Source organism: Podarcis bocagei (assembly GCF_964188305.1).
Source record: "Podarcis bocagei genome assembly, chromosome: 9".
Lineage (NCBI taxonomy): Eukaryota > Metazoa > Chordata > Lepidosauria > Squamata > Lacertidae > Podarcis > Podarcis bocagei.
In genome coordinates, this window is record NC_138134.1 from 75,891,283 (window position 1) to 75,908,284 (window position 17,002).

At 43.1% G+C, this 17,002-nt stretch overlaps 1 protein-coding gene across 1 annotated transcript in view; it reads left to right on the forward strand.

The window, feature by feature from the left end:
- ATRN (attractin) overlaps positions 1-17,002 on the forward strand; it is a 167,776-nt gene that overhangs the window by 37,434 nt on the left and 113,340 nt on the right. Inside the window, 3 exon segments of the mRNA XM_081206904.1 lie at positions 10,000-10,083; positions 11,858-11,971; positions 15,890-16,018. Of these exon segments, the coding sequence (XP_081063030.1) occupies positions 10,000-10,083; positions 11,858-11,971; positions 15,890-16,018 (327 nt within the window).

The following is a 17,002-nucleotide window of genomic DNA, read 5'->3' on the forward strand; positions in this document are numbered from 1 at the left end:
ATGCTTGCCCTAAAATAACATCTAGTTTTTTCCTTATCTCCTTTGTTCTGGGGGCCAGCTGCGCTTTTAGGAAGATTCTGGGTTGACAGCCATTTTCTAGAGAAAGCATTTAGTTTTGTGTATATTGGAGACTTATTTGCAGCCTCCCTGCAATTATACCTCTTTGTGCTACATAGGTGGTTCTTCCTAAATACGGATTGAGTGGGGCTGTTGTCCAAGGAGGTTCTGGAAACCCCCTGGAGCTTGGCATACTGTCCAGTTGATATGGATCCACAATCTTATCATCCGCTTTTGCCATTAGAGACATAGTTGAGTGAATTCATAATTGGTAACTCTTCATGAATCTAGGCTAAAGTATTACCACTTTTGTAAAGCCCAAATTTGATATGTCCACACTATGATCCAGATCCCACTGCACTATAGTACTTATGTGATTGATGTTCTTCCTTTGTTTCCCAATATTTTTAAAAAGCATAATGATAGTGAAAATCTTAGCCCTGGTGTGTGTCTGGTTTTAAAAAACTAAAAATTTGTGGCAGCTCAAGGGTTTCCCTCTACACACACACACACACGCCTTGCAGGGTTACAGAATTTTTGCATATGATGGGAACAAAAAATCCAAACCCGTATTGACATTTGGCTATTGACATACAGTGGTACCTCGGGTTACATACACTTCAGGTTACAGACTCTGCTAACTCAGAAATATTACCTCGGGTTAAGAACTTTGCTTCAGGATGAGAACAGAAATCATGCTCTGGCGGCACGGCAGCAGCGGGAGGCCCCATTAGCTAAAGTGGTGCTTCAGGTTAAGAACAGTTTCAGGTTAAGAACAGACCTCCGGAACGAATTAAGTTCTTAACCTGAGGTACCACTCTACTGACATGGTACAGATTCTGTTTGGTGACTGACAGTTTTCAAAATGTACTTTGGTTGTCCCCTTTCCAATTATTGTTGTCCCAGGGTGCACCGTTTGTGAAAAGGGAAGATTCCAGGCTAGGGGCCACTAGGAAAGGAATTGATAAAAACGCTACCACCGTACAAATCTGTGGCGGGACTATATTTGAAATACTGGGTACAGTTCTGGTTGCTTCTTCTCAAGAAAGATACTATAGAATTAGAAAAGCTTCAGAAAAGGGTAACAAAAATAATCAAGGTGATGGTGTGTGACACCCATATGAGAAAAGGTTGCAGCGTTTGGAGATTTTGTTTGTTTGGCTAGTTCGGAGGCAAAGAAGTCCCTCTACTTGAATGGCTTCAAAAGTGACTGAATGGCTTTCAGTGACTACTAACCCCAATGGCTACATTCCACATCCCCTGCCAGAGGCAGTATGCCTGAGTTCCAGGGAATCACAGGTGGGCAAGTGCTGTTGCCCTCAGGTCTTGCTGGTGGGCTTCCATTGGGGCATCTGGTTGACCACTATGAGACCAGGATGCTGGACTAGATGGGCTCTGTTCTGATCCAAGAGGCTCTTCTTACATGTTGATGTTGCATGAAGGAGTTGACCCTTTGTGACTGAGGACACATCATTTACTGAGAGATTGATCGGTGAGCAGAGTAAAAACGCAGCCTCCCTGTCACTTGTCTTTTCATGTGTATTGATGGGAAGACTTGTACATGGTGACTTTCTTTAGTTGGTAGAATCCTGCTGTTTGCAGTAACTTTTGTGGTCCAAAGACTTGTGGTCATGAAGCATTGCCCAGGACCCAAAGAAGCCTGGGTGTGGAACAACGCTGGATCAGACCTAAGACTATTTAGAGTAGCATTCCGTTCTTGCAGTGCTCTCCAGGCGCCCAAGCGAAGCCCCAAAGCATGACACGAGTGTAGGAGCACTCTTCCCAGTTGGACTCCTCAGCATTGGGTGTTCAGAGGCATGATGCCCACTGGAGGGTATTACACATCCATCGTGGGGAGTAGCCATTGACAGCTGTATTCGCTATGAATTTGCCTAATCACCTTTTAGAGACACCCAGGTTGGTAATCTTTTGTTAGCAAATCTCATTGTTCAACTGCACTGTGCAAAGAAATACTTCCTTTTGTCTGTTCCAAATCTCCCAACATACGCTGCATGCATTAAAAGCTTTTTTTTTGGGGGGGGGTTACCAGTTCCTCCCCCCTTGCCGTGGTAGCACCTTTCCCTCATGGGGTGTTCCTCTGGCAGGTGTCCTGACCTTTAGAGGTGGGCATGGGTGGACTATTGGGTTTCTATGAAAAGCTGGAGAGCTTAAAGTCTCCTGCATGTGGCAAACAGCGTGCAGAGCCGTTTGGATCCCAGCCAATGTTTGAGAAGCGCACAGGTGCAGAAAATTTAGGTTAGATACCAGCTTGTGTATTTCAAGATCCTTCATTTTTGGCATATTGTATGTTTCTAATTTTGGGATATGACTGTTGTGTCAGTAGGCAATCTATACTTTCTTCTTATAACTGCGTGGTGATTGCAACGAACTCTTTAAATGGAACAGAGATTACATAAATGGAAAGGCATGATTGCTAACAGAATCTGCTAGGCTCCAGATGTATTGCTCATTACCCTTCCCTCTGTTCTTTGTCTTCCACACTTGAAATTCTGATTGGCCTGGCTGCTCCTTCGGGCAAGACCTCATCCTTTTGCATATGCTGTAAAGTGTCATTGTGCCTTCATGGTGGGATGTGAATGTGAGTAGAGGGAGGAACCCAGCGCCATGGTGCTTGTGCAGAGCTTCATAAACTGGGAACGAATGCTGCCCTGAATTCTCCAGTGCACACTGTCATTCAGCTCCCCTTCCCCAAATAGTCTTATCTCTTCTCTTCCTGAATGAGGAAGTGGGGAGTACGTAACAATTCCACTGGTAGTACTTTATAGCATACAGTGGTGGCACTTGAGATCTGTTGGCCATGGAAACCCCATCGCCTTGCTGCAAGTCTTGTTACAATTACTGGTAAACTCTAGATTGGAGCTGATACCGTAGCTTGGAAAAATCTGTTCAAATCTTTATCCGCCGGCATGAAATTTCTGGGCAGCTAGACAACTTGAGACCTGCCAGTCACAGAAACCCACTGCTGTGCTGCAAGTTATGCTGCAGTTATATACTCTATAAAACCCAGATTGGGGTTGATACCGTGCCTTGGAAAAATCTGTTCAAATCTTTATCTGCCTGCATAAATTTTCTGGGCATCTAAGCAACCTGATGACTGGAATTTAAAGTGTTACTTACTTATATATAAAAAAACCACCCCCTTCATTGCAAAATGATCACAGGGCGGTATACAAAATATATAAAGCCAGTCAATAAAATTACTGTTCAATTCAGACAGTCTGTCTCATTTTATAACTAGGCTAATATAGTCAAAAGCCCTGGATAAGTGGAGCTTTTCATCTGGTGCTGAAAATTAGGTATTGTTGATTCCACCATAATCCAGAGCCAGGGTGCTGTTACTAAAAATGCCCTATTATGAATCCCTGTAGTGTTTGTGCCTGTGAAACGATGAGTTTAGGCTTCAGTTTTTGGTTAGGGTGTGAATTAGGTGATTTTTGGTGATTCAACTCCGATTTTAAAAATCTGCCTTTCTGCGGTGATTGCAGTAAGGATGTTGATGAATTGTTGACTGTTTTATAAGGTCACAATGATTAATGATGATAAACTTAATCAGGAACCTGGAGGGTACCACATTGACATATAAATTATCCTCAGTACAGAAAGCAATGGATGTGAAAAGGTTCAAACCCAATTAAGTCTGTTAAATTCTTCTGATTATAGGTGTAACTGACACAGTTTAGTCTTGACTCCTATCTTTACCCGACATCTAGTAGACAATAACTTATTTTGTTCTCATTTTAACATGCCTAGTCCTTTATCCCAAAGGCTGGCATGGAAGAAGTTGCAGTAATTTTCTCCGCCAAATTAACTCCGTCAGTCAATTGATATTTTTTTTTTGCCAAACAAAATAAGCAGTTAAATGTCGGCTGGTCTGCTGCAGAGAAAACATAATTAAAATGGGTTTTTAACCAAACATTGTTTTAACTTGGGCTTATCTTTGTCTGTTGAAGGTTATTACAAAGCAATGAATGGATCATCTCCCTCGATTTTCATTGCATACCTGAAATCTGTTTTCACTAAAATTCTGTATAGTCAAGTGTGCTTATATAAATGCTGAAGATGAGACGGCGATGAATGATTCCTGTCTGCTGCAAATGTGACTTTAGCATAGCTATCTTTAGTGAACTATTGCAGTGTGAAACTCAAGCATTGGCGCTGGTTGATAACTTTGTCCTCTTTCAGGTATAATGGCAACCTTATGGCTTCTTGTATGCATAAGTGGTGCTGAGCCTCAGGCTCTTGCTGCCCTCCTTCCTCCCCAACACATGTGGACAGAGGCTTTTAGGTGCAAGTAAGAAAGAGCTCTTTATCCAGGCAAGCAACACTACAGGCAGCGGATGCAAAATTCAGGGGTCACAAATAAGGAGTTCAGGAACCATTCAAGAGACATTCAGAGCTGCAGTGAAGATGTCCCAACAGGTTGCACACTGCCCACTAAGCTTTTAAGGACTAGGCATGAGACTGTAGGGGACGCGGGTGGCGCTGTGGGTTAAACCACAGAGCCTAGGGCTTGCCGATCAGAAGGTCGGCGGTTCGAATCCCCGCAATGGGGTGAGCTCCCGTTTCTTGGTCCCTGCCCCTGCCAACCTAGCAGTTCAAAAGCACATAAAAGTGCAAGTAGATAAAAAGGTACTGCTCTGGTGGGAAGGTAAATGGCGTTTCCGTGTGCTGCTCTGGTTCGCCAGAAGCGGCTTAGTCCTGCTGGCCACATGACCCGGAAGCTGTACGCCGGCTCCCTCGGCCAATAAAGCGAGATGAGTGCCGTAACCCCAGAGTCGTCTGCGACTGGATCTAATGGTCAGGGGTCCCTTTAGCTTTACCTTTCTATGAGACTGTAGTGTATTTAAGAAATATGGTTTATTTACACATATTCACACCTGAAGCCTTAGTGGAGGTGTCTCTTGCTGCTTCTCCCATAGCTTCAGCAAGCTTGGGTCCAGAGCAGAAACCAGTCATGCTCCCTGGTCTCTTGATGCAACCGTTCCCAGCCAGCCCTGCATGCAGTTCTGGCTCCTGCTTTTTTCTCCCAAACCCTTGCAAAACGCAACCCAAGCCACATGCAGCATGGCCACACTGTTTTACCTTCAGGGTAAACTGGAATGCTAAACATTTCTCTGCCCGTTGTAACCCTGGCAACCCCTGTCTCACAGATTCTAGGGTCTTCCCTTGATGCACTGATGACTGTCCATTAGCATCCTTGCATTTCTTAATAACTTATGCCCAGGCGATGCCCCAGCCTGGAAGGACTAGCTCAGACTACATTTTTTTCCTTACTAAATCCAACATCTGTCAGCTCACCTTAATTCTCAAGGTACTGATTAAACCCCACCACCCAGGAGTCTGCAGTGGTTCAGGGCACCCACAAACACATAACAGCAAGTACAGTGGTGCCCCGCAAGACGAATGCCTCACAAGACGGAAAACTCGCTAGACGAAAGAGTTTTCCGTTTTGGAGGTGCTTTGCAAAACGAATTTCCTATGGGCTTGCTTCGCAAGACGACAATGTCTTGCGAGTTCCTGCTGGTTTCCCCCCCTTCCCCCCTTTTTCTAAGCTGCTAAGCCGCTTATCAGCTGATCCGATCAGCAGATAAGCTGCTAAAAGCCGCTAATAGCGCTAATCCGCTAATCCGTTAATGGGCTTGCTTCGCAAGACGAAAAAACCGCTAGACGAAGAGAATCACAGAACGGATTCTTTTCGTCTTGCGAGGCACCACTGTAAATCATTTATAGGCTGTTATTGGAAATTCTCCTGTTCTTGACCTCTTAGAGGTATCCTGGTGTCCCTTTTTAGGTGGAGCAGTTGAGATCTGGGCAGATTCATTTTCTAACAGAACTTTTCACTTTCCCCCTTGGGTCTTGCCAGCAATGCTGGAGACATTTGTGGTGCTATTTGTACTGTGAAAGCTGCAGTAATTGCTTTCAGAGTAGGTCAGTTGTAACGATTTCTGCGTAGTGAAGTTGTTTGGGAGAAGGGCAGATTGCACAAGATCTTTTGCCGTTTCAACAAGGTTTGTTTGAGCTACCAAAGTCTGTTTGTTTGCTATCAATTACCGGCAGGGTGCCGACTCAATTGATACACGGGTGCTCTTTGCACATTTAGATTCGGAGGGTTGCGCTGCTCTCTAAAGGTCATGCTTTGGAGAAAACAAGATCAAATTAGGCACCTGCGCTGTACGCCGAATTTCTCAGGGCTGTTAAACATTCAACCTCTTCTGTTCCGCCTAAAAGAAACAGCCATGCTACAAGGTTCAGGTGCAGGGAAATTTCAGTAGCAACCTGTAATGAATATAAAGTCACTAAAACGAACAATCCTTCTTATCATTCTGTAGCTGCTTGTGCGGGACTAGTCAGAATCTGAAATTGCCCTTTTCTGGACCTTGCATCTCAATCCCTGGTGATGGCACATTATCAAACAGATGTGTGAAATTCCTTCAACTCTGTAAGCTTGCAAAGATTTGGAAAAGCTAGGGTTGTTCCTTTGCCTTGCGCAGCTACCAACAGCAGATGAGGCAAAGCCCCTTTGAGAAGTACGGTGGTACTTTGGTTCTCAAACTTAATCCGTTCCAGAAGTCCGTTCCAAAAGCAAAGCGTTCCAAAGCCAAGGCGCGCTTTCCCATAGAAAGTAATGCAAAATGGATTAATCCGTTCCAGACTTTTAAAAGCAACCCTTAAAACAGCAATTTAACATGAATTTTACTATCTAACGAGACCATTGATCCATAAAATGAAAGCAATAATCAATGTATTGTACTATAAAATAAATAAGACAGTATTGTAGATTAAAAAAATTAAAATTAAATTTTTCCTTACCTGCACTAATGTTTGGATGGGGGGCTTTTATCCATTTCCGCAGTCACACAATCAGTCAATCAATCAGTAGCTGAACTGGGTTCCACACAGTCACAAAAACAAACTAACCGAAAAAGCCTCAAAAACAAAAACGCAAAATAAGTAGCAAAAACAAAAGCGCCAAACTTAATCCATTCTGGAAGTCTGTGACTTCTGAAATGTTCGAAAACCAAGGCACAGCTTCTGATTGGTGCAGGCGCCCTGGAAACAATAGCCAACAGCTGCATTGGACGTTCGGCTTTCGAAAACTGGAACACTTACCTCTGGGTTTTCGGTGTTTGAGAACCAAGGTACCACTGTATGGTGGTTCTCATGCACCTTCACCACACATATATAGGAGTCTTGTTGGGGGTGTCTGCCTGGCTCCCAACATCCCAGAATTATGCTTTGAACTCCACTGCTGTCACCTTGTGCCGCTCTGTCCAGTTCACAAAATGCAAAGGCAATGAGGTCTAGTGGGTAAATACAAGTATTTGACAAGAGATGTCCAACTGCGTCCAATTACATCTGTGTGGACTCTGGGTTAGCTTCCTTTTAAGAAATGATTGCTATAATTTAGCTGTGGAATTTGTCACTTTCATTCCAATCTCAGCTGCCAATCATTTTTCTCTCTGTGCATTTGTAGCAGAAGAGGTGCACCTTCATCTAGCTCTGAGCAATGAATGGTTTTATGCATCTGTTTGCTGTCACAAGTCATACGCCACATAAAACTGTAGTTTTAAGTTAGGTTACAAAAGAGATACAGAGGATAAAATCAATTAAAAATAACCACAACATCAGAAAAGCTTACTTAAGATGCCTACTGAAATAATAATAATAATAATAATAATAATAATAATAATAATAATAATAATAATAATAATAATAAATTATCACCAAGCTGCTGTAGTTTGCCTGATCTCAGCTGGAAGAAATTTCCACATACAGTGGTGCCCCGCAAGACGAATGCCTCGCAAGACGGAAAACCCGCTAGATGAAAGGGTTTTCCGTTTTTCGATGCGCTTCGCGAGACGAATTTCCCTATGGGCTTGCTTCGCAAGACGAAAACGTCTTGCGAGTCTTGCATTTTTTTTCGCTCCCCCCCTTTTTCTAAGCCGCTAAGCCGCTAATAGCCTTTTAACCGCTAAGCCGCTAAGCCTTTAATAGCCGCTAAACCGCTAATAGCGCTAATCCGCTAAGCCGCTAATAGGGTTGCTTCGCAAGACGAAAAAACCGCTAGACGAAGAGACTCGCGGAACAGATTATTTTCGTCTTGCGAGGCACCACTGTAATTGGGCTCTCCCTGTGGGGCCACCAGCAACTCTCTGAGACTTTGGCAATTGGGCAGTCCTTAAAGAATTGGGCAGCCCTTAATGTTTCTTGGGACCAAGTTGTTATGGGCTGTTAAAATTAGCACAAGATCCTCCACTTTGAAAAGCAGCAGGGACTGTAAAAAGAACAGTGATTATTCAGTTCCTGTAGGGATATCGCTGGTGGGGAAGTGTGCTCCCTCCGGACCCCACTGCCCCACTCCGCGATATCCCTACAAGTTCCTGCGGCATGAGGGACTGATGGCAGGGAAACTTTGCTTGGTTTTGAGCAATTGGAAAGGCTTATGGGTACGCTGACCTTCAAAAGAAAAAAAGAGAGACTGCAGGTAGACTCTCACAGCGTCTGCCTGCAAGTCTAGTTCATTGTACTTCTGATTCTGCATGCCAGTGATTAATGTCCCTGGAAGACAGGTCTCGGTTTTCCCCATGGCGAATTGTTGGAAGCTGTCTTTGGAGTGTGCAAATGTATGCTGATGCCATATTTGCTATGGACATGCTCAGTTGGAAGTACCCAGTATAGGAAGTATGGGGTCAGGCATAGTTATCTGGCGTTTATTCAGTATACTAAGGCAAAAATGAGAGCAGTGGCCCAATGCTATGTGTCGAATTCTGCAACAAAGGGCGTGTTTCGTTTAACTTCTTTGCAGCAGGCTAATTTGGACTGGTACAGGTAGTGCTGTGGTCTAAACCACTGAGCCTAGGGCTTGCCGATTGGAAGGTCGGCAGTTCGAATCCCTCCGACGGGGTGAGCTCCCATTGCTCGGTCCCAGCTCCTGCCAACCTAACAGTTCGAAAACACACCAAAAAGTGCAAGTAGATAAATAGATACCACTACGGTGGGAAGGTAAACGGAGTTTCCGTGTGCTGCTCTGGTTTCGCCAGAAGCAGCTTAGTCATGCTGGCCACATGACCTGGAAAAACTGTCTGCGGACAAACGCTGGCTCCCTCGGCCTGTAAAGCGAGATGAGCACCACAACCCCAGAGTCGTCTGCGAATGGACTTAACTTTCAGGGGTCCTTTACCTTTTTTACCTTTAATTTGGACTGAGGCTGCGGTGTGATAGTTTCCTAGAAAGCTGGTCAATCATAATAGTGCCAGTCATGCCAGACTTCTAATAGTTGTTTGCCCCTGTTAAACAGATATAATTCTAAGTAGCAGGTGACCTCCAGCTAAGTAATACTCACAGCAGTCATGTTGGAATCAATGGATCTATTCTGGTATGACTTAATTGGATATCATTCTGTGTTGGGTGATGCAGGTATGCACCCTTGGTTTGCGTCATGGTGATAATGATGAGAAAAAAATCTGTACTCCTTGACCTCTGAATTTGTACCTCCTAGTAGAAATTCTGAATTTGTACTCCCCGAGAAAATCTCAGAATACTAACTTTGGAGAGACTTTATTGCTAGTGAATCCGGGGACAGATAGAATGGATTTTCTAGAAAACTGTAACTGTATGCCGGATGTTTGAGGTCCCTTTTAAATAGTTTGTCAACAAAATCCATTTTAGGATCTCTAGTATCACAGAATAAAAAAAAAATATCTCTAGCAATATTTTAACATTTCCACAAAGGGTGTGAGGAGATACTTTTAAAACACTTTGGCAAGAAGAGATGACAGCACTTTGCTGAAAGGAGGGGGAAGGATAATTACGAGAGGATAAGGATAATTTATTGGCTGTATTCATATTGAAGTTTTTTAAAAAGTAAAAAAGAAGTACTGAATCATGACAGGATGCTACATTTTTAGTTTCTCTTCACAGGCTTACTGGAAGTTCGGGGTATGTAACAGATGGACCTGGAAACTATAAATACAAAACGAAATGTACATGGCTTATTGTGGGAAGGTAAGAAGCAAACACCTTTATATTCACGGGATGGAATTGGGCAGTATTCTTGCCTGTATGTAGCTACATCATGATGTTTTTAACTGCTTTCCCAGTTGGCTTATATTTTGCTGTCCAGTTGCTAAACAGGAAAGAATTGCTCTTGAACAATTATTGAAACTGGCTCTAATTTTGCATTCTAGTAGTGTTATGCTGTTGTTTTATGGGATGAGAATTCTTACCAAATTTAAGAACAGTTCGTAGGCCACGGTCTGGTCCAGTCCGTACAAAAACGGCATCCATCTCGCTTTGCTTTGGGGGATCAGACTTCTTCCTGGCCTATAGCAAAGACTACAGCCTGTCATTTGGAATAGAGCTGTGAGGATTAAGCCCCAGAGAATCTCTCACCACCCATTTCTTCAGGCTGTGGTTCAGCATCAGCAGAGATAGGGAAAGATCTGAGTTGTATCGGGTGACATAATTAAAAAATACCAATAATTTGGTGGTTCGGCTTTCTGATCATAGCTACTGTTCTCCTTGGGTTGGCAAAAGAGAGGAAATATTGTTCTCTCTCAAGCTTAAACTTGTGGGTCGCAGTTATTGTTCATTCTCAAGCTTAAACTTGTGGGTCGCAGCCTAGCTGCCCAGATATTGTGCCAAAGGCAAGAGGCAGCATATTTCATGACTTTTCCTCTTGTGCAAGGAAACAAAACCCGGCATTTCCCCAATGAAAGCTGGGACTTCTCTGATCCTGTCCCAAATTCACATTTATTCAGACAGACCTTCAGAGGTTCTGTCAACCTTTCAGCCAAGGTCCTTGCTTTAACTAGAATGATATTTGATTCCCCCCCCAGCAGATTTTAGTGGTTTCTTAGCAGGATAATTTTTTTTAAATTAAGAATGGCGCTTTTATCGTTCCATTCCTTTTGAAGGGTGCTTATGTTTTTGTTCAGTCATAATGTTTTGTGGTATTTTTAGGCTGGATGCTGGCAAGCCCAACCTATTTTGAGATTCTGGAGCGCTTGATGCATTTACGTTTGCGTGCATATGTTGGGTCAGATGTGACAGAATATATATATCTACACAAATGAAATTTCTACATGGAAGCAGTTGCCTGTATTGAAGAAGCACCCCCTGAGTTGTTAACCTTATTCCTGTGTCTGCGATATGTGAATTAGTTAGGAGATGTCATTGCAGTCCTTGATGTGAAAGAAGAGAGCAAAACTGAATATAAGTGAGGAGACTATGCTAAATTTTTGAGATACATCCGTTGTTGGACTGGACGTTTTCAGGCAAAATATCAGATCTTTGAATGCGCACATGTCATTTTAATATTGGGGTGGGGGTTAAAATGTGTGGCACCCCCCAGCTGCAGTCTATAAAGATTCAGCCCCACAACAGTGGCACTGTGTGACTGCTCTGATAATATTTCCTTCCTTTGCGAGTCCAAACTGCCAAATTATTGTCAATAGCATGAAGCTGGTCAGCAGGACCGAGCTTTTACATAGGAATATTTCCTCATTGTGTTGAGATTATAATAGCCTGCAGAATTTCAGCTTTGGCTAATTCTTCAGGGTTTAGTAAAACCTATTGTATGGGGACTAACTTGGAAGAAATGCTCACTACAAAAAAAGTGGTGATGTAAGTTATGAGGCAACAGTCATTGCGTCACAATAAAATAACTTGATAGAATAGACGATGATACAATATTAGAGGCGAGCTGTGGCTTTCCTTACAAGAAAGAGCAATATGTTGAGGGTCTGTGGAAATAACGCTGCCTGTTTTCTTCCCACAGGCCGAACTCGATCCTTAGGCTCCGTTTTAATCATTTTGCGACGGAATGCAGCTGGGACCACTTGTACGTATATGATGGGGATTCGATTTATGCTCCATTACTGGCTGCTTTTAGGTAAGCCCCAGAGAACAGTGTGGAACCAATTGGTTTGTCGTATTTGTTTGATGTGATTCTTCATGTTTTGTCTTGAAAGTCTGCGGTTCTTTTTTTTCTGTCCTAGGATCAGGAAACGCAGGGAAAGTACTATGTGGTATATTTTTTGTTTGTAGTTCCCACATTACTTGAGTTTCTACCCCTTTGCATATCTGTGCATGTGGTGAACACAGGAAAAGCCTTTGCACAGCAGTCCTCACTGTGCCGTGCTGCCGCTCCACTAGTTTCCCTTTCGACTCACATTGGAGCTTTGGCTGATTCCAGCCAAATGTGATGGGTATGCATGATTTGGCTGCCTTGAAAACCCTTTTCCTTGCCCATCAGGTGCCTTGACACTTCAGTATTTCAACAGGAGATGCACTTGGGTTCCATGTTGCTTTTATTCGGGTGCTTTAGGAAGGGGTCAAGACTGAGAACTTGACAGTAGTTCCGTTTCTTCTTCTTTGCCCAGATGTCATATAGTGAGGCCGTGGTTCATCTGGGAAAATAATATAGATCTCTCCCACCCCAGTCGTTAGCAAAGATCTTGCAGATACTTGCTTTGAATTGCATTTTCATCTGCAAAGCTGAAGTGAGCTTATTAATGGGGTTTCAGGAAGCTTAAAGTGTTTTGAAATGGCATAAACGAGAAATCACTGCCTTGGGATAAACACCGTTTTATACATAGAAATAGTCTTTTACCTTCTGTTTTATCTTGAGATGAACTTGTTTATTTTGACACTTGCCAGTTTGGCAATCCAGAATTGGCTTAAGTGAACTTAATTTAGAGCAAGGTTAAGCAGATGTTTCTGTGTTTGGCGTCTTCAGCTCATGCTGTTGACAAACTTATAAGCGTTTCTTCTTGCAAGTAGGCAAGCTTTGATATTCCCCCAGGTACCTAAGAATAATGAACTTCCCCATCACTTGTCTATCTGATTTGCTGCTGGCTTCTACAAAGTGGATTCTGTTCCCTAGGTAATATAATGCTGGCTGCAGCTTGACTCTTTCAATGATGTCTTCATATGGCCTAAAGCTTCCAGGTGCTGTTGTAGATACTGATGACAAACACAGTTGGGCAAGTGACTGCCTTGACATCTTGTAAGCCCCAACTTCATTAAAAGTCCCGCCCTGCCTGATGGATCTACTGTCATTCAGTTGCATCACACGAAACCATCATTGGAGCAAGAATCAAGACTGACATGCTTAGCTCTGTCTAAGTCTCCTTTTCTTTCTCCTTGACTGCCAGTGTTGCTTACACCTTCAAATGGCAGCTGGAACCTGACAGCTGCCTAAAGCAACCTCATTGGTCTTTTGCTATGTTGATACCTGTATCTTCTGGTGCCTTAAATAGCAAATCCTGGGTAGTCAAGTAATTTTCCCATTCTGGAATCTTGGCTGGCAGGCAAACAGGTTCCTTCCAGAAGAATAAAGTCCTGGCATTCTACTGGTTAACTCTGCTATTACAATGGGTTTGTCTATGAACAACTACTTCAATGGCCTGAAGATGTTTTAATAGTTCTCCACTGTGATGGGAAAACAAAGCACTTGTTGTTCCTAGCTGACCCTCGGTTGAACAATTGGGTTCACTTGACATTAAGCTATGATGAAACATTGACTTTAGAGTGACAGGCATAAGAGGGCTGCAAATATATAATTAATCTTTAGGCACCTGAGCCTACGAGGATGCATCAAGTGTGAAATTATTTCTCTTAATGCTTTAATGTGCAAAAGTCAAGTGGCAGTAATTTTTCTCTAGAGAAGGTCTTGTTTGTTGGAACCTTGCATATACCAAGGTGTCTAGCCAAAGGATTTCTAACCAGGAAAAAAAAAGTATTCAAATTGCATGAAAGTGGTAGACGAGATTGGACAGGCTTTCTCAGGTTCGTGATGTGGGGTGCTGACTCTTGAACCCCATGCACGGCCCACCTTAGCTATTGTTGTTGTTTAGTCATTTAGTCGTGTCCGACTCTTTGTGACCCCCTGGACCAGAGCACGCCAGGCACTCCTGTCTTCCATTGCCTCCCGCAGTTTGGTCAGACTCATGCTGGTAGCTTCGAGAACACTATCCAACCATCTTGTCCTCTGTCGTCCCCTTCTCCTTGTGCCCTCCATCTTTCCCAACATCAGGGTCTTTTCCAGGGAGTCTTCTCTTCTCATGAGGTGGCCAAAGTCTTGGAGCCTCAGCTTCAGGATCTGTCCTTCCAGTGAGCACTCAGGGCTGATTTCCTTAAGAACGGAGAGGTTTGATCTTCTTGCAGTCCATGGGACTCTCAAGAGTCTCCTCCAGCACCATAGCTATACCATTTGCATATTATGAGGCACGCACCATTTGCATATGATGGGACATGCACCTTTTCTGTGCCTGAAAGGACCTCCGTTCACTGAGGAGGTCAGTTCTTCTGGAAGTCTGCACATGCCCCAGAACTATGGGTGTGATCAGGCTTTGCTTTGATCAGTGAGAACATCATTGTGATCACCACAGTTGTGTGAATCAGTGCAGATGTAAGCTGGAAGTGCGTGGCAGTCACAAGCAAGCAAGAGGTTGCACTTGGACTAACGTAATTCCAGAATCCGGTGCTGTATCGAATGTGAGCGAGACGTATCATTGGCTGGTTTTTATATTACTTTACTGTTTTCATTGGAATTGTTGCGTTCTTAGTTTCTATATTTGAGGTACCCCACCCTGGCATCACCTGCTTGATGGAGGGTGGGCTAAAAATGATATAAAAAGGGCTCTGATCTCTCATTTTGTGTGTTTGTAGTTCTCAGCTAGCTAGCATCCCCTACCTTAATTAGATGAGTACCCTTTTGCATTGTTTGAGAAGCACAAGGCCAAGAGCTCTTTATCTGAAGGACTGTCTGGTCCAAGGCTGGTTGAAGAGTGAAGAACCATTGGAAGGCACAGCGAAGTGCCCACCCACAGCCAGCACCTGGAGAGATGTATTTCCATTCAAATTATAGAAATTATTTCTACACATACAAATTACCGTAGCACATACAAATGTGTGTCCTCTTTCATTCCCTTTTGGGGTCGATTCATTTCGACTTCGTGGCAATGCTTAGGTGGCATGCTATCTCCGAGAGAAATATTTTTATTTTATTTTATTTATTAAATTTATATACTGCCCTTCATCTGACGAGCACATGCAACAGGAAAACTCCCTCCCTTCCATATATGTGTGTGTTGAATTCTTGAGTGTTTCGCCTGCTGTGATTTGGAGCATTTAATATGTAGTTGGAACCTTTCCAATCTCGAAAAGTACAAAAGGAAGATAAATGGTGTTTGAAGATATGTTTGATTTTGATCGCTTTGACCTCTTTCTGATTTTTGAGAAAGACAGAGTTTAAATAGACAAGATAGATAACTGATCCCTGTTAGTTGCTCTTTCAAGTGCCCCCATAGATCTTGCTCCCATCCATTTGATTTGATTTTAAATGTGCATGGTTGCATATTTGTCCATCTAAAGATGATGATGGGAGGTTTTTTTTTAATGTGTGCCTTCATAATTAAAGCCAGATGCATTATCCAGATTAAATGATTCGGATATTGACTCAGGTGAATGAGAGTTTCATTTTAGTAACTAAGGCTGTAGTCCTAACCCCAGTTACTGGGAAGTGAGCCCCATTGAATCCAGTAGGACTTAACTCGGAGTCATCACAGTTTGGCTTGTGCTGCAGGTTGTAAAAATTGTGCTACTCTTTGATATTGATGGTATTTGTAAACTGACGGTCAGATGTTATGCTTTTGTCTCCATATATTACTTTGTTGGCCAACTTTTCTACTGATAGGACTGTGTGGAGTCTTCCATCTAAAGCTATGTCTTTGATGTTGCATCTTTGCCTATTCTAGCTCCTGAAACCCTCTCCTAATGTAGCTGCATCTTGTCTCTCCCTGTACAGTGGCCTGATCGTTCCCGAGAGGGAGAGCAACGAGACGGTCCCAGAAGTTGTAGCCACCTCTGGTTATGCTCTCCTCCATTTCTTCAGCGATGCGGCGTATAACTTGACAGGATTTAACATCACCTACAAGTAAGTTGCGGCTGCAGGTATGCAAGGAGTGCCAGAATGAAAGGCTTTGAAGTACTGCTTTAAATTCACTTGTCAGTTTCTCCCTGCTAGCGTTTACAGTTGGTTTTGAAGCAATATCTCCTTGTGGATTTAGCTTGCATCTTGAATCAGCACTTCATTTACCGTATTTTTCGCTCTGTAAGATGCACCAGACCACAAGGCGCACCTAGTTTTTGGAGGAGGAAAACAAGAAAAAAAATATTCTGAATCTCAGAAGCCAGAACAGCAAGAGGGATCGCTGCACAGTGAAAGTAGCAATCCCTCTTGCTGTTCTGGCTTCTGGGATAGCTGTGCAGCCTGTATTCACTCCATAAGACGCACACACATTTCCCCTTACTTTTTAGGAGGGAAAAAGTGAGTCTTACAGAGCAAAAAATACGGTATTTGAAGAAAACACACCGATAACGTGGTTTCTGCCCTGTTAGGTTTGGGCAGGTGATTATTTTGGACTTGCTGGGAGCATAAATAGCTAACCATACCTATGTTTTTATACTGTGTGTCTGGTATATTGATAGCAGTTTCCTCCCCTATTCTACGGGCAAATGCAGAATGTATCATGCCCTGCTCTAAAAATAAAGGTTAATTTTATTACTTATACTTGGATCTTTCAAATTCCCAATTTGTGATCTCTAATTCTTTACACTGAACTGGGATCTAAAACACACCAATGGAACTAATGGCAATCTGGGATGTAGCAACAAACATTTTCCAGAACTTGAAATTCTAGAAACTGTAGCACCATCTTGTGGCATCAGTTGGTATTTCACTGTACAAAACCTTGAAGGACAAAAGAAGCTGATTTATACCATGTCAGATGATTTGCCAGTCCAGGCCAGTAGCGTCTTCTCTAACTGGAGCGACTTCCCCCTACCCATTACTTGGAACCTGATGGTTCTTAACTGGATTTACTGGGGACTGAACCTTGGAAATTCCACGAATAAGGCA